The 24,204-nt window shown below is 50.3% G+C and overlaps 1 protein-coding gene across 1 annotated transcript in view; it reads right to left on the bottom strand.

Moving 5' to 3' along the window:
* ABCA13 (ATP binding cassette subfamily A member 13) overlaps nucleotides 1–24,204 on the bottom strand; it is a 319,855-nt gene that overhangs the window by 224,870 nt on the left and 70,781 nt on the right. The window contains exons 19-24 of the mRNA XM_059397601.1: nucleotides 21,620–23,422; nucleotides 17,351–17,457; nucleotides 12,071–12,189; nucleotides 7,806–7,969; nucleotides 6,996–7,075; nucleotides 6,184–6,305 (exon numbers count right to left, since the gene is read on the bottom strand). Coding sequence (XP_059253584.1) covers nucleotides 6,184–6,305; nucleotides 6,996–7,075; nucleotides 7,806–7,969; nucleotides 12,071–12,189; nucleotides 17,351–17,457; nucleotides 21,620–23,422 — 2,395 coding nt within the window. The remainder of the gene's footprint in view (nucleotides 1–6,183; nucleotides 6,306–6,995; nucleotides 7,076–7,805; nucleotides 7,970–12,070; nucleotides 12,190–17,350; nucleotides 17,458–21,619; nucleotides 23,423–24,204) is intronic.

The following is a 24,204-nucleotide window of genomic DNA, read 5'->3' as shown; positions in this document are numbered from 1 at the left end:
ATCACAAATGGCTAGGACACTCTCTTATGCTCATGTACCTTTTGAATCTTTGTGAGAGATATATTTAGTGTTTTCACACCTAATTAACCAAGAAACCCTTTTCCATATGGGACGTGTAGGGTGCAGACACAACTTGGGGAAGATTTTCTTAATGCCACTGTTTTCAAATGTGTTCTCCTGGGGGTGGAGTGCAGTTGCCATGGAGCGGGGCAGCGTACACGCCTGGGGCCGTGGGACGATGGGCGTGACGGGCGGAGTCCGAACATCCAACATTTGCTTTGACTGGGGCAGCCTGTGTTTGGTCAGTTCCACGAAGTGGGCTTCTGTATGAAATTTTCCTTGAAAACGGGATCCACCCAAGTCTGCAACTCCAGAGACTCGTCCCTGCCTTCGAGTGAGTAACAACCAGAATGAGCCAATGACAGCTCATTTGCATTTCCCCCCGCAGCCCGGTCTTAGCTGCCATCTAGAGCATCACCCGGTGGCCGTCAAGGAGGGTCATGGTCAATATCTCTCCTAAAATTTGTTCCAGGGCAAAAACATGTCTTAAAAACTTGTGTACACCTATTTAAACCAAAAGCGAGGGTCCCACCCCAACATATGGAAACTGAGGGCACACAGTGTGAGCAAGTCATATGTGAGCATATCTGCCTCCACTCTTCTGTTGTCTTCCAAACCTTATTCTTCATCCTCCCTGAATTTCACGACGTCCATTTCTCCAGCACAGAAGCCACCTGAAACAGGTGGAAACAGGTAGGGAGGAAAGAAACAGAAATAACACTCCGTTTTGTCGGGTTGGAGATGCCGAACCACACTTCTGTGACCTGTGGCTTCACTTAGATCAGAAGCAGAGAGGCCGAAGTGTTGACACTTGGCTCGCACATCTGTGTTTGGGGTCCAGGAGGGCAGCTCCCTGCACTGAGATCCTGGCGCGCCTAGGGGACGGCCCCTGCTCTGTGCAGCTGACAGTTTGCAATGCGGAGGTGCGAGGAAGCATGGAAATGGATGGCCACTCTCTGCCTAATTATGACCAGGCGGGAACCATGGCCAGTAATGCAGAAGGACTGGGAACAGGGAAAGCAAGTCAGCCGTGTCTCAGTGGTGCTGAAAGAGTCAGCAAGATGAGAGCAGAGGGGAAGCACTCCACCCAGCACCAGCAGAGAGGGGCCTGGGGCTCTCTGCCCCCCATGTCCCATTGGGCTCTCAGACCTGCTCCCTCCATGACGAGCTCCAAGCACAGACAAGTGCCAGCATCAGGGGTGGGAGGGAACTATGAGGACCTGTCGGGAAGGACAGCAGACCAGACAGAAGGGCTCTAGAGGAAGGCCGAGGGCACCTGGGTGCTGACCATGGCTCTCCCTGTGTCTACAAGGCCCCCTCTGCCCACACCGAGCTGCAGGCTGACCCCTGGGGCAGCAGTCACATCCCTCCTTGTCCACTGAGGCAGATCCCAGCTTTGCAGCAGTTCAGGACCGGGGGTGGGGGGTGGTAGGGGACACAGCTCCCACCTGGCTCTCTGTCTCCACTTCCAGAACATTTTCTCCTCTCCAGACTCCAGACAAGATAATGGGGATATTATCTACAATTTTTAGGAAGTCATGGAGGAGGCATCTGGGTGGCTCAGTTGTTAAGCATCTGCCTTCAGCTAAGGTCATGCATGATCCCAGGGTCCCAAGATGGAGCCCCGCATTGGGCTTTCTGCTCAGCAGGGAGTCTGCTTCTCCCTCTCCTGCACCTCCTGCTTGTGTTCCCCCTCTCTCTGTGTCTCTCTCTGTCAAGTAAGTAAATAAAATCTTAAAAAAAGAAAGAAAGAAAGAAGAAAGAAAGTCATGGAGGAAATGAAATCTACCTTAGTTTTCTTTCTTTTATTTTTGAGAGAGAGAGAGTGAGAGTATGGGACAGCACAGAGCCTGACACGGGGCTTGACCTCATGACCCTGAAGCCATTACTTGAGCCAAAATCAAGAGTCAGATGCTTACCCGACTGAGCCACCCCGGTGTCCCAACCTCAGCTTTATTTCTTAAAGTGGATCCTAGGGATTGGCAGCACACAGCAGGGCAAGCACCTGGCTCAATCCTGACTGTGGGTCATGCACGAGCTCCTGGAGAGCTGCAATGGCCACAAACCATGTTAGAAGAGCCACCGTCAACAAGCCACATTGATACCAATGTCTCTATTTCAGACAGCACACTAGGGCGTCCAAAGGCTAGGACATTGCCAGGACCCAGGTTACACACAGTGGCTGATTTAAGAGACAAACTTACAAGCAGGTGCTCCTGCACCTGCCCAGACCACGGCCAACCCTCTGCACTCCTGACCTGAACAAACACACACTCGGTGTGCCCCCCTCCTTGGGGAGAGCAAGGCTGAGAGAGATGCATGACACTTTGCCAAGTCGAGCCAGGATGAAAGATTCACAGAAGTGAGGAATAATTGACTGCAACTAGCAAGAGGTACTTGGGCAGAGATCAGCGCAAATCCTATAAAACAGGTTCAAAGCTATTTGCATCGGTGCGAGCAGGGAGAGATGCACCCCCTTGGGAGCAGGGAGGGACGGTTCTGCTTTCAGAGGTGGCAGAGAGGCAGAGAGGTCTGGATTAAAAGGACCACACATCCAGGCTGAAGCCCAGAGATGGGGTCCCTTGCGGGAAATGGGGGAAACTTAGCTTCCAGGATCACATGCCCCACAGAGCTGGCCGTGTCTTCCAGGGGACGCCTGACCAGGATCCTCCACGTGGGCCAGAGACCATCAACACCACTCACACACTAATTATTGTCTTCTCTCTGGGGTGGAGCTGGGACCTGCAAAGGGTGGTTGCTGGAAAAAGCTGATTTTGCCTGCTGTCTACCCCGGAGGGAGCCACACCAAGAACAATGTTTTGCAGCTTTTCAGGGGACAAACTCCATGTGCTGCAACAAATGGGATGTGAGCTGTTGGGTAAATCCCCATCCGGCATCTCTCTGCTCCCAAACCACACCAGCCAGCTGCTCATGACGCCCACAGAACCAGCCTCAAACGAGAGGTGCATGCCTCTCTGCCCAAGCGAAATAAGAGAAAGTCTCAGAACACCTTCCCAGGGAGGGCTCTCTGGGGGCCCCCTCCCCCTCTTCCTCCACAAGAACCCCCATAGGAGGAACGAACCCATTCAGGACCATGGACAGCGACCATCTTCCCAGACAGGGCCCATACACTCCATTGTTTGGAGAAGAAAATAACGGGATAGGAGACAGACTCCCAGTCTTTCTGGGTCCTGACTCAGACCTCGTTGCAATTTTAAAGAATCAAAATGTAGCCAAATACAAGGAAGGAAGTGACCGCTGATTTAAGGCCCATGACAGGGCATCGCAGCATGAAATGCCTGCTCTCCTCACAGGGCGGGTGGAGGGGTCGCCCAGGACGCAGGCAGGCAGGGCGGATGCCACATGCCCGAGTCTGTGATTCTGGTTTCATGGTGAAGAATGCAGCACTGCCGGGGAGGGAACTTCGGAGGCGCCCAGAGCCAGAACCGAGGCCTGAGATCAGTGGCGGTGCCTCCAGCCTCCCTGCCTCCCTGCCTCCAGGCCTGTGTCCTGGGTGTCCAAGCCTGGGCCTCTCCCATGTGGCTCTTCACAGCCCATGGCTTCTGGTCATGGCTGCCTGAGCCCCTGCGTGACCTGTCTTCACTGCTGACGTGTCACCCGCACGTGGGGTCTTCCCCATACAGCACATTTATGTCTTTGTGTGCCACTGCCATAGAAGGTTCTGGAACATTTGCTCCCTTAGCACTTGAGGAAGGACCCCTCGTGGAAAGGGAGCTTTTCCATGAATGAACGAACGAATGCGGGTTCTGGTCCTCTGCCCATGTGACAGATTCGCAAACTGACGGAAAGTAGGATAGACAAGCCCAGAGAGGAAGCCGTCGAGCTTACCATCAAAAACACGGTGCTGCCGTCAACCTGGCAGTCCAGAAAAAACCAGACCCCACAGCGCAGTCCCCTCCCCGAACACAAATTCCTTCCCTAGGACCTTGTAGACACAGGTGGGTCCAGGGATACATTTCGCAAGCAAAGCAGATAGCTTCGGTATCTCGTTGAAGGGCAGAAATGCAGGCTTGCAAGAGCCACGCAACCTCCCAATTACCCACTGGCCCAGCTCTTCAAGGGACCACAGTGGTTTACACCGTCAATGAGGCAAAGCGAAACCCGGGAATGTGAAGCCTCCGGGGAGCCAGTGCGCCCGGCCCCTCTCAGGATAGAGCGCCAGTGACACCTGCTGGCCGCCTGCTGCCTCGGGCGGCCACCATCCCCAGAGTGGAACCCACCTTCCCTCCTCTGTATGTAGGAGTAAGTTCCTCTCTTTTCTGGGGTCTCCTCTTGTTTGTTCATTTGCCAAGGGGGAGATGGGTGGAGAGACGGGCAAACCGCGTGACAGGGATTAAGATCACAGTACAAACGTCCAGTTGCAAGAGGAATAACTCGGGAATGAAAAGTACAGCCTAGAGGATACAATCAATGACACTGTGACAGACGTGTCAGGATGAGTGTCTCGTAATGCGTGTGACTGCTGAACTGCCATGCTGGACACGCAGAACTAACTTCATATTACAGGTCAGCTACACTGCAATTAAAAAGTATTTAATCATTGAGCCTAAGCCCAAGTCCTATAAGCTTGGCAAGGGACCCTAGGAGGGACTCCCCGCCCCCACTAGAAGTTCCAGTAACTGAGGATTCCAAACCGAATCTGATCACTGCTTACATACAAGGACATGCTCTCTGACCCATCTTATCCCCAACCCCCACCCCAATCTGTATGTGGTGCTCAGTAACCACCGGCAGGATTTTTCCTTGAAGACAGACACTGTGTGACTCACCATAAATAACTTGGTGATACTATAATTTGAAGTCGGGGTTCCTGGCTTCTTACTGATGTCTTTCTTGATGCAGTTACTACTGAACACTATGTGCACCTCTGGGATCCTGCGGTTCACTCCCAGACTGCTCCAGTATGGCGAGTATCGCAATAATGAGAATCAAATGAACTTTTTGGTTTCCCGGTGCACTTAAAACATAGGTTTGCTCTGTGCTGTCGTCTACTAAGTGTGCAATAGCACAGTGTCTTTTAAAAGTACATTTGGGGGTTAAAAAAATGCTTTATTGCTCAAAACAGCTCACTGCCGTCTGAGCTTTCGGCAAATCCCAACCATGGCTCCCAGTTCTTGGTAACAAACATGATAATGATGAAAAAGGTTGAAACATCACAAGAATGACCAAAATGCGACAGAAACATGATGTGAACAGATGCTGCTGAAACTCTGGCATGGATAGACTTGCTCGATGCAGGGGTGCCAGAAACCTAAAATCTGTGAGGCTCTGCCACGCACACTAAAGTGAGGTGTGCCCGTAACTGATCTACCTACCAGAGCTTGCACAGGGCCCCAGTTAACCAAAATCAGCAGGAAATTAAGTGTCTCCTGGGGCCCCATAGATTGTCAATAAAAAACATCCACTTGGGAGCCATCTTCACGGTTACTGCTTCCGGAATCTTCTCAGTGGAGAGAGTAGATGCCAACTAGAAGTGCTTGGAAAGCTATCTCACCAACAGCCAAGGATCCGGTGATACCAGCTGCGGGGGGCATGGATTCACTCTCCCCACCTCTGTGCACAAACCGCACCCACCACCAGCCAGCACACATGCCTCTCCTCCCTCTCTCGGTGTGCTGACCCTGTGTCCTGGCCATCGTGGACAGGACACACACAGCTCATCGCTCACCTGCTTGTGTGATAAGCCGCCCGCTCTGCACACAGACAGCACACAGGTATTCTTGACTTAAAGACTAGCACGACTGACGTTTAGAGCTTTCTATGTGTTTCTGTTTTCGCATATTTTTGAGAATTCTGCAACCCCTACCTAAACAAGCAGGACCCTCCGGGGGTGTCGTGCATCAAGGCTAGAAATAACGGGAATAAATATCATCGCCAATTTTACGCTTTCTAACCCTAATAAGACAATGTTATGAAATTAAAGATCCCAAGTTTCGGATGCAAGAGAGACATACTCTCACTCTTGGCTTGCCCTCCCATGTCCTTTCTGCCTGCGACTAGCCCCTTGGCACAGGATGGAGAGGCAGGGGACAAGAGACCACAGAGCCAGGCTGGCCCCAGGATAGCAGGGGGCGGGGGGACAGAGGCGCATCAGCTCCGCACCTGTGAACGGGAGATGCTGGCTTCTAGAAGGCTGTGGATAGTCTCGTTGGAGATGTGGATGGAAGACTGAAGCTCATGAGTTAGCTTGGAGATGTTCTGCACCAAATCTTTCACTTTTACATCTGAAAAATCGTCAAAAGGAAATCCTGTAATCATAAACGTCTGGCTAATATTGACTGTGAAAACACAAATCCATGCTAAACCCTGGCAAGGATCGTCCGGTCCAAAGCACACACTGGAGGACACCATGTCCCCTACCCTAGAGGAGCTGAGGTCATTCACACCGAAATAAAACAGACCCAGGGTATGTGGTCTTTCCTGCTCTCCTGACCACTCTAAGATTCGTGTATTTTAGGATTTACTCTACAAAGACCTTTTTCATAGGGAAGTGACCGCCTCCTGGAAAGACTCGTTCTATGTCTTTCCTTATCCCACTTTTTTTTTTTTTTTTTTTTAACCAAGAGGAGGATCACATAAGGAGCTTCCAGAACTCTCCACAAGTGGCATGTTGGTGCTATGAATTGTACAGATAGAGCGGATGGAAAGCAGAGACATACGGACACCACATGGCTTGTCCAGGGAGGCAGGGACAGGATGACACAAAAGCTTCTCTTCTACCCCGGTTCTGGTTTGGGGATGCAGGATTCCAGAACTTTCCTTCTTAACCCCAAATACATGAGAGCAGCCAAGTTCTGAATAGTTTGTCACATACAGTGCAACCTTCCCTTTGTACGTTCTACTTCAGTAACGTATTTGTGGGAGAAAGCACACTTCCTTCGTAAGTGAGCTGAGCTGGAGGAAACACATCTTACCCTCCGTCACTGTGAAATTGCTGAGAAGGGTCAGCACGGGATTCCCAGACAACCAGGTCTTCTCGAGGCTTTGGGCCAACCTAAAACGGCAGAAAATCAAAGCAAACGTAGGCAAGATAAACACCAGAAACAAGACTGGAGTGAACCATCCGGCCTCTGTTTCCAGGAGATGAGCTGGATAACATCACATTCCCAGAAAGTTCTTCAGATAATCAGACACACCACATCTCCTGACGCTCTCCACACAGGGATGCCCGTGACTGTCACGACCCCAGCACGGTTTCCTTGGGGCCCCGGCCAGGCCAGATGAGTTGGGAGGACAAAGAAGTGTCAGTGGCTTCTCATAAATGTGGAAAAAACGGAGAGACTAGATCAGGGAATGCGTGAGAAGTTGGGATATTACAGAGTCGACAACCCTTCTTTCTGTGCATAAGTCTTTTTGCAGAATGCAGAGTGTGTGATCTCCTCTTCCACTGGTTTGCACATGGAGGACACAGGACACAATTAACCCAGTAAGAAGGGAATTTGAAGAATCTTTGCCCGCTCTGACAAAACATACTGAACACCGTGTTACAGCGTCAGATCTTGGATCTCACACCTTGCCCATCAGTAAAGCGAGCCTGCTCGTGAATGCCGCCCGTAGATTTCACCACTGAAATCTTCCAGCCGTGGAAAACTCTGCTGCTGTCTAGACACTGTAGGTGGCAACCATCATGGTCCAGGATGGACAAACCGAGATTTAGAAACTCAAGACATCCTCCTTATGAAGGAAAACACGGGGGCGGGCAGGGGGCCCCGGGACATACGTACTTGCGCACACGCTGCCGAGCCAAGTCCAGCAGCGGCCGGCATTCACAGTCCCGGTCAGTGGCGTGCTCCAGGCTGCTCCTGAGGCTCTCCAAGGAGCTAGAAAGGTTCCTGCTGAGACCTTCACAATTGAGCTGAAGGGGTGAGGACCACATCTTCTGCATTTCCTAGAAAACAGCAGAGATCCAGTTAGAAACACACACACTTGTTCATGGAGGCTCGTGCCTGATTTCTGGGTAAACGTGTGCCCCCCAGCCCACCCCGAGGACTCCATATGATGCAAGCATTCTGCTTGCCTCCTCCGCCTGGGAAAACACAGTGTTGGAGACTGAGGACATCCCAGCAGGTCTAATAGCGTCTGCCCCTTGCAGAGCGGCAGAAGGAGCCCTTGGCTGGGCGCCGGGAGATCCCGCCTCTTAGTCCTGGCTTGGCCTCGCACGGTCCAGGCAGGGTGGCGTGCTCTCCAAGGCCTGCCAGAGAAGGAACACCGTCCAGCTGGTGACCCGAGTTCATTCATTCTTCGTTTGAAAACTGAACCTTTGCAGTGTTCCCAGCCACAGAGCCCACTTCTGAGAAGAAATTGTATGTGGCTGTCCATAGGTAACGTGGGGAAATCCTGGGTCTCCCCTGCCCTGTAGGCCCCTGCCCACTCCCTCGGTGAGGAGCACAGTGAGACCCCCGGTCTAGGCCCAATTCTAGGGTCCTTGGCTACCTTAGCATCCTCTTTTCTTTTTTAAGATTTTACTTATCTATTTGAGAAAGAGAGAGCACAAGCAGGGGGGAGGGGCAGAGAGAGAAGGAGAAGCAGGGTCCCCACTGAGCAGGGATCCCAATTTGGGGCTCCCTCCCAGGGCTCTGAGATCATGACCTGAGCTGAAGGCAGACACTTAACCCACTGAGCCACCTAGGCGCCCCTGTCTTAGCATCTTCTTTGAAGCATGATCCAGCCTTATGAAATACCAATCATTTCTCTCTCTCTCACACACACACAAAATAGAGTAATACCTACATGAAATACCTATAAAATGCAAAACATTCATCGTATGTAAAATCGAGTGATGAACACAGTAACGTAAATTGAAAAGAACAGGAAAAACAGCCCACGTGTCAGCGTGCGTACAGACACGCGTCCCAGTGCCTTCCCTGGACACAGAAATTCTGCTGCACAGAACGGAGGCACATCGCCAGAATTTTGTCATGTCATCTTATTTTATTGACATCCCCCGACTCTTCCTGAGGGCAGAAGCCTGGCCCCAGCTTCTGCCAATGAAGGTGAGGAAGGAATCAAATGTAAGTCCACCCTTACATAGCATTTCTGCTCAACAGAACGTGTAAAAATGTCCCTCAAAACCACCATCAGTTTCTCTTACAAACGAAACCATGAATCATTTTGCTGGTCAGAGAGACCTAAGACATCGATTTCCCAAGGAAAGTGAATCGTGGAAGATACTGAATGGTACCCAAGCCCTGGAGTCACCGGACACAGCCGAGCTGAACCCGCCTGGGGACCCAGGAGTTGCCAGGGTAACAGGGGAGCACTCACGGGGAGCAGTGACACGGGACCAGGGCACCCAGCAGTACCTCAGAACCGTGTCACGGGGGAGCCCACCCAGCCAGCAGACCACCACACACTGGGTGCCCACTAACTTGCCCAGGATTATGAGTCCCTTTCCAAGTTCACATTTTCCCAGTCATTGGGGGTGGGGGTGAAGCTTGAACAGAAATCCTACAGAGCTGTCCATCCAATCATCCATTCATTCATCACCTGCCTCCCAGAGGCTTGCATCCCGGGGAGGACGCCTGCCAACAGAAAGCCATTGGACTGGCGGGGGGACATCCAGTCCCATGTCAATATTCCCCCTTTGCGGAGGCCCCTTTGCCTAGCACACAGGTGCACGGATTCCCCTGAGTCAGAATGAAGGGTACAACTCCCTTCTGAGAACAGAGGATGAACGAAGCCCACTGCCCCGGGGCTCTGCCCCAAAATGCCTTCCTTCCTAGAAAAGAGCCTTTAGTTCAGAATTCAGTAATTTTATGCCAGTTTTATGTAATTCTACTCATTTATAATATCCCCACTGTGGATTTATTCTTAATGTTAGCCACACAAGGATTTTGAAATATGTGGGGTTGTGGAGAAGGACAGTGGACGTCCCGTCCCAGCAGCAAGGACACTGGAAGGTGAGTTCTGGCTTCCTTTGTCACAGACGCACTGCGCTCCGTGCAAGGAGTGTCGGGTGCAAAGGCAGAGGCTGACATCCACAAGGCTGGACTTTGGGGACAGGATCAGGCCACCAAGTGCACAAGTTAGGGTCTGACCACCAGAGGTCTATAGGAACCGGTCAGGGAGGTGCACCCAGCTTGCTGTGCAGAGGCAATACAATCCAAAGGTGGGTCCAAAGGGCTAGACTTGGGTAGAGGGTTGGAAACCCAACCTGGGTTCCAGCCACATGCTCCACGTCTCGACTCACTGGGCACGCGCATCTTAATTTAATGTAATTTTTTTCTGATCTCTGTTTAGCTCCTTGCTGCTGTTTTCCACCACCGAGAGCCAGGGCGCTCCCTTCCGGGGCAATGCCTTGTTGGCACCAATGCAACCCTCTGTCAGAACGTTCTGTCAGACGCCAGAAAACTAAAAACAGCTGTGCCTTTGGCTCACCCCTGCGGGGCACGGAGCACTTCACACCCCAGAGCCTGGGAGCATTTCTGTTTCTAAAAGCCTCGCACTCTGGAAAACCTTGAGCTGTCCTAGAGGCTTCGCACCCTGAGATCAGCCCAGTCCTATTTTTGTCATCAAAGACAAGAACTCCTGCTCGCTTTCCAGACGGACCTAACTGTTGGCAGCCCGAGCTGTTGACAGCCACTAGTAATTGGAAGCACGAAGGCAGCCTTCGAGGCAGCTTTAAAAGCAGGCGCGTTTGCCTTCCTTTATGACTGCAAACACCACTCGGCACTCAAGAGGTGTCTGTCGGGGTTTTTTATGGGTCTGCATTTAATACATGACGAGATCTGCGCATCCCGGAGATAAGATTTGGATGGTCTCATAAATCAATGTCCTTAGGGAAGAGTGCTGGGTCACGACTCTTCCCAAGTCCGATGCAGGGACCACCCGCTCACACTTTCCCCGCACCATGTCCGGGGGCGTAGCCTAACCACCTCCCGCCTCCCTCAGCAGCACCCTTCTCCTGGCTGTTGTGACCATGCAGCCTTCCCCAGACACGCGTTCAGGTGGCGTTGCTGGAACACAAAAACCATTAACAACATACAGGTCAGGCGCTTGTAGATAGGAAGGCGCTCAGTCTGTCACCAGACTGACGTCACTGTCCTCCACCCTTCCCCAGCAGGTCAGGCCTGCCGGTGGGCCCCGTGGCCTTGGCTCCCAGGGGAAGGGAGTCAGCCGTGGGCGAAAGGCATGACTGCGGGCTCAGCTCCAGCTCAAGGCCCCATGCGGCTGCTCACTCGGCTCCCATCCAAGACCATAAAAGGAAGCTTTAAGGCTGGTCCCTATACAGCGAAGGGCTCTTGGTGCTCACCCATGTGTGCTAAGAGTCAAAACCCAAGGTGGGCTGGTCAGTGTTTAATAACTAGCTCTCCGGGGAGAAAGATCTTATTTGTAGAATTTGCCAATTTCCACGGTATAAATGGTGTCACCGTGACCTTGCTTGAGCCACTAAGGCGACATCCCTGAATACAAAATTGGTTAGAGAGGCACAGCGGCATGTAAGGTGCTGCCATCATACAGGAGCAGGAGATGGGAGCCATCTCAAGGACACAGTCAGCAGCAAAACCCCCACAGGACACCCGGGCGGCTCAGTCGGCTGGGCATCTGCCTTCAGAGCAGGTCATGGTCTCAGGGTCCTGGGATCAAGCCCCACATCCGGCTCCCTGCTCAGGGAGCCTGCTTCTCCCTCTCCCCTGCTGCTTCCCCTGCTTGTACTCGCTCTCTCTCAAATAAATAAAATCTTTTTTAAAAACCGCACTAAAATAATTAGATATTGATGAACCTTCATTCTGCACACAACTGACTCTCACAGATGTTCGTATCATTGGCTTATCAACGACGCTGAGGCTAAGAACCCGCTTGCTGGAGTCCTGAACACAGAACATGCCGGTCTCACTTGGCAGAAGCCAGGGGAGGAAGGCCATGGGCTAACCTCCGGCGTGGCCAAGCCAACACAGCTGTGTGGTTACAGGGACACAGCCAGCACGCTGGGTGTGAGCAGACTGCCTCACGTGGCCAGGCATGAGGAAGACAGTGGCAGAAGACAAACCTGGTAGTGGTCGTGCATCAGGGTGGCACCCTGGAGAGCAGGTATGATCAGCCGCCGAGTCACACCCTGCTTGCAGCTCAGAGCAGCGCACAGCATGTCCTTGGTCAAGGAAGGGTTTTCTGTCAGAGGAAGCACAGGGACACGTCATCGGTCAACGGTCCTCTCCCCGGCTGAGGAGCTCTTCCCAAGTCATTTCTGAAAGACCCAAAAGGATGACAAATTCATGAACATTTCTTAAATCCTCAAAATCCACTTTCAGAATATGAAGGGGAAGCTGTGGTTTTGAGCTCCTGGCATTTGGTGTTTGTCTGGAAGTAACTGAATGTACAGAAATTAACACCCTCTACCTCCCCCGTGGTGGCCCATCCTTCTATAGCCCTTTGGGAAGGGACCTCGTTCACCAGGTCTGCCCAGGATGGCCCTGGCTTCCTCAGTGGCCTGGGAGTAGCTGTGACCAGTGCCCTCTTTGATTCCCCAAAGTGCCCCAGCTCGAGGGGTGCATTCCTCACATGGTCGGTTTGAGGCCCTCCCCATGACTGTCCCCTACCTCACACCTCCCAGCCCACCTCTCCACCTGCTCCTAACACCTCCCACGGCTCTCGATTCCCTGTCCCAGCCCCAATTCATCTTCACCTCTGAGTCACAGGGCTCCTCCTAATGGGACATGGCTGATTCTAATGACAAAGGAAATTCCCAACCTTTCCCACTGGTGAGCCCTGCTCCCAGGCTCCCAGGGAAGCTGTAACTCAACGTTCACCAAGGTCCAAGTGACTTCACCAAGGACTTCACCAGACCTCAGAGAGGGAGCTCTATTTCTCCCCTGGCACACATGGTACACCTGCTTCCTTAGCAAATAACTAAAAAGAAACATTTAAAACTAAAGACATGATAAAAATCTCCCCAGGTACCCATACCTACAAATCTCACAGCCTTACACATACTAATAGCTGAAGGTTGAGTTTGTAATTTTCTGGAACATCCTTCTTCATGATGCTTTGGAACTGACGTAATAAGAAACATACAACCCTGGGTTAGGAGTGAGTTGGACAGTCAGGTGATCAGGGCCAGGATCCACAACAAGGAAATAGGGAATCAGGACAGCTGAGATCAAACAGCACTAGCATCTGTTCTGCAGTGTACATAAGACCACACTGACATTCTGCTCTGCGGCCTTTGCAGAAATGAATTCTGCAAAACATCCTAAAATAAGGCAACCACAAAAACATTGTCAGTATCACGGGCGAGGGGCAGTTAAGACCTAGCCTGCAGATGTCAGCAGAAAAAGAGCATCAGCACGTGGGCATGAACCTAACAGCTAGACAGATACGTTACCAAAGCCTGGGTTGGCACGACTCAGCATGCCCTGATTGCTTAAGAAAGTTCCCCAAAAGAGCTCATAAAAGTCCCTAAATTTAGAAACTCCAGGGGCCTCTCAGAGCCCCCCTCCCTCTCCGGGAGCTTTATGCTCTTGCTCAGTAAACTGTGCTTTGCTGTCCATCACTCTCGCTCTGGTCTACCTCTTCCTTCTTTGAAGCAGAGCAACCAAGAGCCATGGGCACCGAGAGGACACAAATCCTGTAACACCTACACCACACCTTCCTTCCTGGGAGCACCCTTTTCCTTGGGCAGACTGTGTATCCGGGCAACTGCCTTCACTTGGGTTCGAATAAAACTGTCTTCCTTTTTGCATAATTTCTAAAAGATTTGTTCATTTTGTGTTGAAAATAGGAATCTGCTCAAAGGATGGGGCAGTATCCACAATGTTGTGCAGCCACCAGTCACACCCCACCCCTGCTCATTCCCGGGACTCCTTCCCACTCCCCAAAGCCACCTGCACATCCTGCCCTGCCCAGAGCTCCTCTCCTGACCCTGTCTTTCAGAGATCTGCCTCAGGAAACCTGCCTCCCGCCAGCGCTGAGCCCGCCCCACCGCACCCCAGCAGGTAAATGCATGCTGCCCCCACCCATCCAGGGCCTCTGCTCGAGTCTTGTCCCAGGTCACTGTCTGCTCCTAGCACACACCTCTGCACCTAGTAGATGCCTGGTAAACATTGCTGCCTTGCTCTATACAAAATGAAATGTATTGCCAGGAGTAGCAAAAACTTTAAAATAATTTTTTTTCAGTTTGGAAAAAAAAAAAAAAACTCAGTTCTGCTTCTTAACATTATTATATTATTTCTCCAAAGTAATTTTTTAAAAACTGTTTTGAACTCCTGAAGACACTTGAAAAACACAGTTTTGAGCCACATGAGTCTACAACATGCATGGATTTTTTACAGGACAGCCTACAAATGCATTTTCTCCTCCTGGCAATTTTCTTAGTAGCACTTTCTTCTCTCTAGCTTACTTTAGCGTAAGAATACAGTGTATGGTGGGGGGAGGGGTCTGGCTCGTTCAGTCAGTGGATCTGGGACTCTTGATCTCAAGGTCAAGTTCAAGCCCCACGTTGGATGTAGAGATTATATAAATAAACTTTAAAAAGAATAGAGTGTATAATACATAGAACATACAAAACACATGCTAACTGTCTATATTATGGATACGGTCAACAGCAGACTGTTAGTAGTTAAGTTTTGGTGCATCAGAAATTATACGAGAATATCTGACTGCACAAGGGGGTGGCGGTCCCAAAGCCCACATCGCAAGGGGGTCAACTGCCCACAGGATGCCGACCGCACAAGATACACCCAAAGTCATGCATTTCAGAAGCAACCCTCCTCATTGGTTTAGTTTCTTATTAATGTCACTATTGCTCTGACTTTGAAAACAGATCTCTTTACAGTAAAAAATGCAAAATGTGTCTCTTAAGCAATTGCCTATGAAAACACAAACAAAAGGAGCAACGTGCTATGTAAGGCGCCAGCATCCGCCTTTGGGGACAAAAGGAGCCTCTGCTTTGGAGAAGACAGGACAACGTGTTCGGGAGCTATGTCACCCAGACCTAACGGGGCCAGACGCTCCAGGAAGGGACTCCCTGACCGCATGGATTTAGGCAACGACCGGGTCCTCCCTCCGCTTTCCTGGTAAACCAAGGAAGGGGGAGAGGTGGGGACCGGGGCCTGGCGTTGCTGGAAGGTTGGTCAGGGAGGATGTGTGGGTCTGTCAGATCTGCCCCTGCTTCTAGCACACCCTTGAAGGGACCACCCTTGAGGCCGGGAACCTGCAAGCCCGCCAGAGCGTCTCCCTCCACACTCCCGTCCATGCCTGCTGCACCTCAAGCTGCTTCTACAGACCCAGCTCCAAGCCCCGGCTCTTCCCACCCACCTGCAGGGGCGCCTCTGGGCTCTGGGACACGTCAGAGCCCCCCTCTGGCTTGGCAGTCCCACCCCCCCTCCCGACCCCCCCCCCCGCACCGCGCCTCCCCCAGTCTCACAGGCTTCTCCACCAGACGCCCTGACTTCTTCACTTCCAGGTCCCGGACAACCCACTGCCACTGTCTGGGCCTCAGTGTACCCACTGGGGACACCAGAAGGTTGAAGAAGACAAGTCCTCTGGTTCAGGGAGCCCCCCAGGCCTCACCCCCACCCTTGTGCAGACATCCTCGCAGATTTCAGATATCAGATCTGGAGGACAAAAATGACAGCTGTCCTCACGAGGACACCGAATTTGACTCGGGTCCTGAAAATACTCCATTTCCAAGAGTAGCCGTCACCGGTCTGAGTGCTACTCCTTTTGTGTCACTGGACAAGAGCCAGCGCCCCTTCTGGACCCCCACCCCCCAATCGTCGCTAGCTGGTGCTGACACCTGTCCCCGCCTGTCACGGCCCCCTCCTATTCTAGAAATGCATGACGGTTTAATGAGGAAAGTGGACGACGGTCTGAAGGAGACCCAGGCATGCCCGAGTTTTCTTGAAATGAAACAGACAAATCCAAAATTAATTCTGTTGCCAACAAAACCTAATGTCAAGTCTGCAACCTTCCTTTAGGGGCTGCACTGCAGAATGGCAGAGGAAACATAAACCCAGCTGATAGTGAACATCGAATTCATTTAAAAGTCATCACATTAGACTTCAGCCATTACGTCTTGACTGAGAAATGTCTGAATCATTCTGCGTCTGAAGGCAGCTAGACCCAATGTCAGGTGAGCCCTGGGGACGCAGGAGAAAGATGCGATTTGCAATTGACCTGAGCGTGAAAACATGTGTGGCCTGTCCTAGGGTGTGCTCAGATATTCAACGCTTGGTAAGTCAACAGAATTTTGCCATCATTCACAGCATCTCGAATCAGAAGTAGAGAATTTCTTTTTTAAAAAAGGAGAAAGATCTACATGCCAGCTGGGGTTTCATTTACATCAACAGATGTGTCCCTACCTCTGTGGCACATGCACACGCACGCATACACGCGTGTACACGCACACATGCACACACATACATACACGCACAGGCATGCATGTGTGCACGCATGCATGCATGCATCCCCTTTCCCTGTTTCTTAGCCTAAACAATCCCTGTGCTGGTCCCTAAATTACTATTTCTCATCCTCAGCTGGCACTGTGCGGGGCGGCTGAGTGTGGGGGGAGGGGGCACCCACAGCACACAAGCCCAGGGAGACAACCTGAGCTCCCATCTGCTTTTATGTACCTCCTCCTATCTGTGCTTTGAATGAGGCATGGCTCTCACTCTGGAGGGCTGAGCAGGAAGCTGCTGGGCAGGACCAGGGCTCAGCCTGTTTGATCCTGAAGCCCCTGCCCCACCTGGGTTGATTCCCCTTCCTGTGGGCATGGAGCTGGGTTTTGCCTCACCTGGGATGCCTTAGAGTGATTACCTGGGCAGCCACCTGGGGGAGGGGGAGAGGCAGCCCTGCAGAAGGGGAGGCTCAGATCCTCCACTCCTGGACTCTGGTCCTGTCCCCACATCCACTGCCCTGCACCCACTGTCCCCACACCCACTGTCACCCACCCCACTGTCTCTGCACCCACTGTCTCTGCAGAGACCCTCCGGCCTAACAGCATCGACTCTAGGAGAGGGATGTGGAAGCTAGGGCATTATATTTGTGTTCAACAGAGGTCTGCTCAGCATCCCTGCCAGCGGAGAAAGAGGGAGGTCGTCCTTCTAGAAGAGCTGCCCTCCTCTCTGAGTCAGAGTCCAGCTGGAGTTCAGGTTGGGGAGACAGGGACGCGCGTGCCAGGAGCAAAGACGCAGACCAAAGCCCAGCTCAGGGGCTAAGAAGGCCGCGCGGGCCTCTAAGAGAAAGTCAGGGGTAATCTTCCCATCCCTGGGACAACAGGTCCCTGAAAGCCTGCACGGGACAACGTGTGGCCCTTGTCACATGCACAGCCCACCTGCAAAGATGCTGAACAAACGGAGAACCAGCACCGTCACTTTCTGCAGGATCACGATGGCTTCCGGGGGCTTCTGAAGCTGCTGGAAAATTTGACACATTTCCATGCTAAGGGAAAAAACAGACAATGGCATGAAAGGGAGAAAATTGGCAAGCCGTGTGCATCCCTGCTGTACACAGAAAGTTGTCACTGTCCCCCCTCCACGACAGACCCCAGCCACACAGGTGGCCACCCAGACCTCTCAGCAACACTGGGGCCCCCATTCTGGAAGCATCGATTCCGGGGCTAGGAAGCTGGCTATCTGCCCTTTCCTTGCCTTGATCCATTCTCAAATGCAAAGGTTCTGCCTTCCTTGGGGCCACGGGTGGGAGAAAGGGAGCAGGGGAAGCCGGTGGAGAGAAATCTGACGGTTTACTATTTATGTGCAGAGAACTCACAGCAGTGGATGAATTCGTATGTAAGTTTCTTATCTTTCAGCAAAATAGGTATAGCGTGCATGCGTGTGTGTGTGTGTGTGTGCATGTGTGTGTGTGCGTGTGTTTGTGTGTGTGTGGGTCTTCATGGGGTCCAGTGGTGGTGTTGGGATAACAGCGTCCACACCACTGTTTTTTACTAAGCAGTAATGCTGTAAAGTCCTAAAGGCTGGTTTTTCCTTTTGTAATGCAAGTGCCCAGTGCAAACTTTAGTGGCAAATGTATGCATTCCGAAGGTATCTCAAAACCGCACATTACCAGACACACCCCACAGAGGAGCCTCTGTTTGAAAGATCCAGGTTGACTTTGGTAACTGCCCGTTCCCACCCATCACTTCTCCTCTTCCTGCACTTATGTGCCTTCTCTTAGGCTTTAAACTCACCAATAGAGAGAAAGAGCCTAGAAAACCTTAGGTTTCCACCCTCCGCCCCAAGGAAGGCAGAGCATCCAGCCGGCACTCTTTCCCATCTGTGGCCTCACTTTGTGGCCCCAGCTATGCCATGTAGTTCCCAGAACTCGTCAGTCACAGCCCGTTACTGTTTGCAGAGGGTCACGGAGGTGGCTACTGAGGGCTGGCCCACCACGGCAGCGGTTCTGGACGGGCTGAGACCCCCCACACAGCAGGGCTCCTGCTCAGCTCTGCCATCATGCCACTGGCCAAAAGGGCTCAGGAATTTTTTCTTGAACCCTGAATGGGTTTTGCGTCACACTTAAATGAGCCAACACTGTTTCCAAAACTCAAAATTATCCTCAACGTCTGACAGAACTGAGTATGTAAGTAACGAGACCTGTGAAGCACCTGCCAAGGAGTTTATCCAAGTGTGTGTATATTCTTTTTCTTTTCCTTTCTTTTTCTTTTTTTTTTTTTTTTTTGACACTGGGTCACATCGACCGATGAAGGGTACAACTGCCCATGGAAATTCCCCAAAATTCCTTGAAAAGGCACATCCTTGCTGAGGCCTGGAGATCGACAAGCCTCTCAGCTTCTAGAAACTCAGTGTTGAGTCAACCAGGTTGAGTTAAGTGCGTGAACGCCGAGGGGACCGACATGGCGACATCACAAGCCTGAATCCATGCCTCACTCGGAATTCTCCAGAACACTGTGACCACCAGAACAGTGGTCAGTGCTTGTTTAAACGCAAGGCAATGCTCCTACAGCGTGCTGTTTTAAATTTACTTTCCCCAAGGAGTGAAATCTTCTGGAAAAAATAATAAGTTTAAAATCCATCCTGCTTTTTGGAGCTGACTCCAAATGGCCAAAGAGCCACTTGCTTCAACACACCTAATGGGACCGGGGACCGCCACCTGTCCTGGCAAATGTGGATATTCTCCAGACGGGGTATTGTTTGTCCATGGTTAGGAATCCCCCCAGTCCTTAGAGAACACAGTTATCGCATGTTAATGTGGAAGGTTCAGCATGGGGGTGGTGTGTGTGTATTTATCAGGATGAGAATGAGTTTACTGATTCTGTGCACTTTTGCTTGGGGTGTGGGCATCCTTGAGGTGATTAAAAACTGCAGTTCTGGGGCGCCTGGGTGACTCAGTTGGTTGAGCGTCAGATTCTTGGTTTCAGCTCAGGTCAGGATCTCAGGGCCTCGAGATCGAGCCCTGCATCAGGCTCCATGACCAGTGTGGAGCCTGCTTAAGATTTTCTCTCCACCCCCCACCCCTCTCTCCTGTGCACTCTCTTTCAAATAAATGAATAAATCTTAAAAAAAAAAAAAGTAGAGTTTCTTTATAGTTATACCAGCTAATTGCAGATTCAAGAAGATCTGACATTGTTTGATGCTTTTGAAGGTAAGACAAAATAATACAAAATCCTCTCGGGAAGCCAGATTCAAGGGCAGTGGGTTTCTCTAAAATAGAGAACAAAATGGAGAGGTTTTATTTTTAGGTATAATAAAAATACAGGGGAATTGGAGGATATTTGGGGGGCAGGAAATAGTTACTCCTGAATTGGGTTTTAGTGCCACAGAAAGACAAACATTTATCATTGTCATTTCTGGGCCAAATCAAACATGATGGTGTGTAGAGCTGTGTAATTGTCACCATCTGGTAGTGCATACTTTGGTAAATTGTGGGATTTTAATTATTACATTTTAGTTGTGCCTAAAAGATCATGGACCTGGAAGCAAAAGGAACATGATTTCATTTTCTATACAGACACCAAAGGCCACTATCTTCCTTGTGATGTGGGTGTGTTGTATTGAGTAAGACATCGAACTGCTCCAAATCTGGGCTTCCCAGCCCCCAATATGAGGAATGTGGCGTTTGAAAGACTAGAGCATGCTCACAAATCACCTGGGCATCTTGGTAGACCGTGGGCCCTCAGTAGGCAGGTAGGAGCACCTGTTCTCAGGTGAGCTGCTGGCCCCACAAGCTCCCACCACAGAGAGAAGGGCTCCATCAGACCTCAAACCCATGAGCAATCTGATGGCCTCTTGGGAACATTCTGTATCATCCCCATGGAAGAAGTCGATGATAAGAAGAGTGAAAACAGGGAGAGAAGGAAAGCAAGTAATCGCTAAGCGGAGGACACAGGGAACGTAGCCTTGTGAGCTTAGTGACCAGGTGTCGGCCACACAGCCAGTGCACAGCCCATTTGTTCCTACCCTTGGTGGATGTTATAAATGCCCTCCCTGGAGAACCGGAAACATCCAGTGAAAACTGGTGTTGGTGGAGTATACGTGTTGCCAAGACTGCCTCCAGCTCACTTGGAAACTCAGAGCAGAGTGTACTATCCCACACAGTGGGGAGTGGGATCAGAGGCAGTGCAGAGGCGAAGCGAAAAGCTCTGGAAGGCAGTGTGCAAATGTCAGAGGAGTGATAGTTCTTCAAGCCAGGAGACCCTCGTCTCACTAACCAAGGAAATCCTGCCAAGTTATAAAAAACGGCTGGATCGAGGCACTGCCCTATTGCAACAGAACCAGCAGAAAACAGATCAAATTCTGGCAGACGAGTGAGGGTTTGGTGGCACCTCCAGTCTCCCGTGGGATGAAGAGAAAGGTAGGAGCAGGCAGGGACCACAAGCCATCCAAAGGTACTGTCACACACAAAAAGGAAGGATTGGGACAGAGCAGTGTCTCAGAGATTCTGCACACCCAGGACACAAATCCTCCAACCTGAAGTAGCAGAAACTTCCAGAACACAATGAATGACAGGATCAGAGCAGGGCTCCCCTCACCTGTCTCTCAGACATGGGGCAGAGTTTGGAGCTGGATCAACCACAGCATTGGGTTGAACCTAAAGAGGGAGAAAGCCAGGGTGGCTGTCGGTAGAGTACATGACTCTGGATCACGGGGTTGTAAGTTTGAGCCCCATGTTGGGTGCAGAGATAACATAAAATCTTTAAAGAGAAAAGAAGCCAAGAGCTGCCTGTCCCTCTCCAATGGTGGTTACAGCTGAAAGCACAGTTGTCTGCATGGACCGCAGAGTCTTACACTCTTACCTATCTACCAAACAGAGGGATCTTTGGCAGCCAGAGGATAGAAACAGAAAAACTGTGTATGCACCTAACGCGGGACAAGTGAAGAGAACAAGAAGTTTTTACTTTTGAAAATAGAATAATGGACTGTCAAACACCTCTGGATAAATCCAAAACATATCAGAATGCCAAATCACAAGTCAAGTCACGAAGACACCAGACTCGAGTCACTGGATGTTGGAACTGACTCTAGCTTGCAATCGAGATGAAGTCCAGAACCATACCTTACCTGGTTCCAGGCCATTCCTGCAGAGTCCTGTTTTGCAGTTACTGTAAGGGGGGAAAAAGGAAGTGAATCGGGGGCTTCATTACCTTTGATCCATCAATGGGACCTCTTGCCAGTACTCAATCAATGCGATTAATCCCTTCAGGAATTGCTCGAAACTTGATGACAGCTGGAGGATGGAAGGAAAACCAGCCGTCACCTTTTTGGTCCTCTCTCCTTTTTCCAATGGTATCTTCTTTCCAGTGGCTACATGAACAAGACTCTCAAAAATGGGCTGGAACAAAGTTCTTGCGGCATTTATCCACTGAGAGTTATTTAGGGGAAGCTCCTTCCTCAAGAGAGCCATTCTCTTTAACACGATCTGGACTGCTTCTTCAAGCTGTTGATGAGTTACATTCTGAATCAAAGACATGTTGGAAAACAAAGGTCCACTCGGGCCATCTCTTCCACCGGAGACCTCCCCAGCTGTTTCTATGGCTTTCAAAAGGTTATCTGGATGCTCAGCAAATGCCAGCCACAGATTAAAGACATGCCAGTCATCCTTCTCTAAGTCACTCCAGAGAACTTCCAAGGTGAGATCAATTACCCTTCTCAAGTAAGTCCCAATTTCCATGATGTCTTTTGATAGCATTTCATCCAAAACCAGGATCACTTCCTGGATTCTTTCCCACGTTGTATCTTGAGGGTAACTATCATTGGGAAGTGGACGTAAGAAGTCTATCTGGTTGATGACATTATTTATAGGAACTAAGTAATCCAAAACTTCTTCCCATATGCTGACTGAATCCATCGCAAATATTTGGGTCCCATTATTAAAAGCTACCACAAGATGCTCCATGTCTCCCAAACTGCTTTTCAGAGAAGTTAAAAATTCAGTGATTTCTTTCAAAATATCAGAAAAGTCTTTGGACTGGTTCATATATGAGAATGTGCTTGTGGACACATTAACATCAGAGTCTTGCAAAATATTAGGTTTGACCCCAATCATCCCAAAAGCCAAGTCAAGAAATGGTGTCAACAAGTTGCTTATATTTTCTGATGTGAAATTGTCTACGTTCTTCAAAGTACCTATTTCTCTTACAACATTTCGAATACTTTGTCGCAAAACAGTATAGAGAGTGTCAAAGAATTTCATAGCATCAGTGGTATTGGGGATGGAATGAGTTTCAAATATGGTGGCCACCTTCCGGGCAACTCTTGTGGCTAGCCCCAGAAGCTCCACAGCGGAGGTCACCGAGGTGGCAAGGTCTCTCATCTCAGCAATGTCTCTCACCAGCATGGTCAGGGTATCAGACATCTCCAAGAGAGGTTCTGGGGCGTCACTTTCTCCACCAGCTCTTGAGATAACACCAAGCAATCTCTTGGTAATGTCTAATGTTGCCCTGTTTCTTAGAGGGAATGAATTATTTATGAAGGAAAGCAAACTAGTTAGATTGGAAAGTATAACTTCTCGGAGTGTAGGATACAAGTCACGGAAGCCCTCGTGAGGAGAGTGTACAAGCACGTCCAGGAGATGTGCTACCTCTGTAGAACTTTCTCTCACAAGTTGGAGAGCTGACCTAAGATTGTGACTGAGATGGAGGAGATCCTCAGAGCTGTTCGTGTGGAAAAGCAACTGACTCACAGCCGCAAGAAACTCCGAATTATTTTCAGTCTTATTTTTCCCTGGGGTTTCCCTTAGAAGATCATTAAATAAATCTCTCATGAACTTCAGTCCTCGATGATGATCAAAATGAAATTGTCCATTGTCTAAAATAAATGAACTTTTGACTAGATGATTTAGAATCTCCTTTAAACTTGAGAAAATGCTCATCAGTCTGTCTTTTTTTGAGGCGGTAAGAAATTGATCCAGTGTCAGAATTTCTAGGATTTTATCCCTTGGGACGAAACTGCAAATAAACATTTTTGAATTTCATGCTTATCAGTGGAAGGATCAGAACTGAGAGGCCTATGTTTGTGTCACAGTAGCACTATGGGGGAATCACACTGACTACAAGATGACACGCTAACACACATTCCAGATGAAAATTAATATTTTGGTGCCAAATAATGAGAAGCATGGAGGAATTTCACAGAGAACCCCATCGCTATGCCTCCAACCTAGCTGCTTCAAAAGCCACAGACTTCCAGTTTTAGAAAAGCCAGGAAGGTGAAGTCCATATAAATTGTTTCTCACTGCAAGAGGTAACACCCTTCTGAAAGTTTGAAGTCCCAGCAACTCGCTCAGATGAGTGATGGCTCTGTACCACGTTAGCGAGGCGAGGCTGGGTGACAGCCCACCCCCTAACTAACTAACTAACTAATGTTAGTCACAGTGGATTCCCTCAGGAGAGTGGAGGATGAAGGGAAGTCAATAGCCAGTGTGCAACATAAACACTAACCCAGGTGCTACTGGGAAACGATTGTGCAGGTGTGATTAATGCCCCTGATGAGTAAACTCAGACATAAGAAGACAGGATTTTGTCCTGGGTGGGCCAGACTTCATCAGTCGAAGGCTTCGAACTTCCCTGACCTCGCAACCCCAAACAGCAACTGCTCTTCTCTCCAATCACCCTGCCCCCCACAACTCTCCTGTGTCTCCCTCCACACAGCCTGCACTACTGCCTTGGCACCTGCTTAGCCAGTGCTCACAAGCGGACAAACCAGTTCTTTGAATTAAATCCCTGTTCTC

Source organism: Mustela nigripes, chromosome 4 (genome assembly GCF_022355385.1).
Source record: "Mustela nigripes isolate SB6536 chromosome 4, MUSNIG.SB6536, whole genome shotgun sequence".
NCBI classification, from domain to species: Eukaryota; Metazoa; Chordata; class Mammalia; order Carnivora; family Mustelidae; genus Mustela; species Mustela nigripes.
Note: the sequence above shows the minus strand (reverse complement) of the source record. Positions and strands in the feature narration are given on the sequence as shown.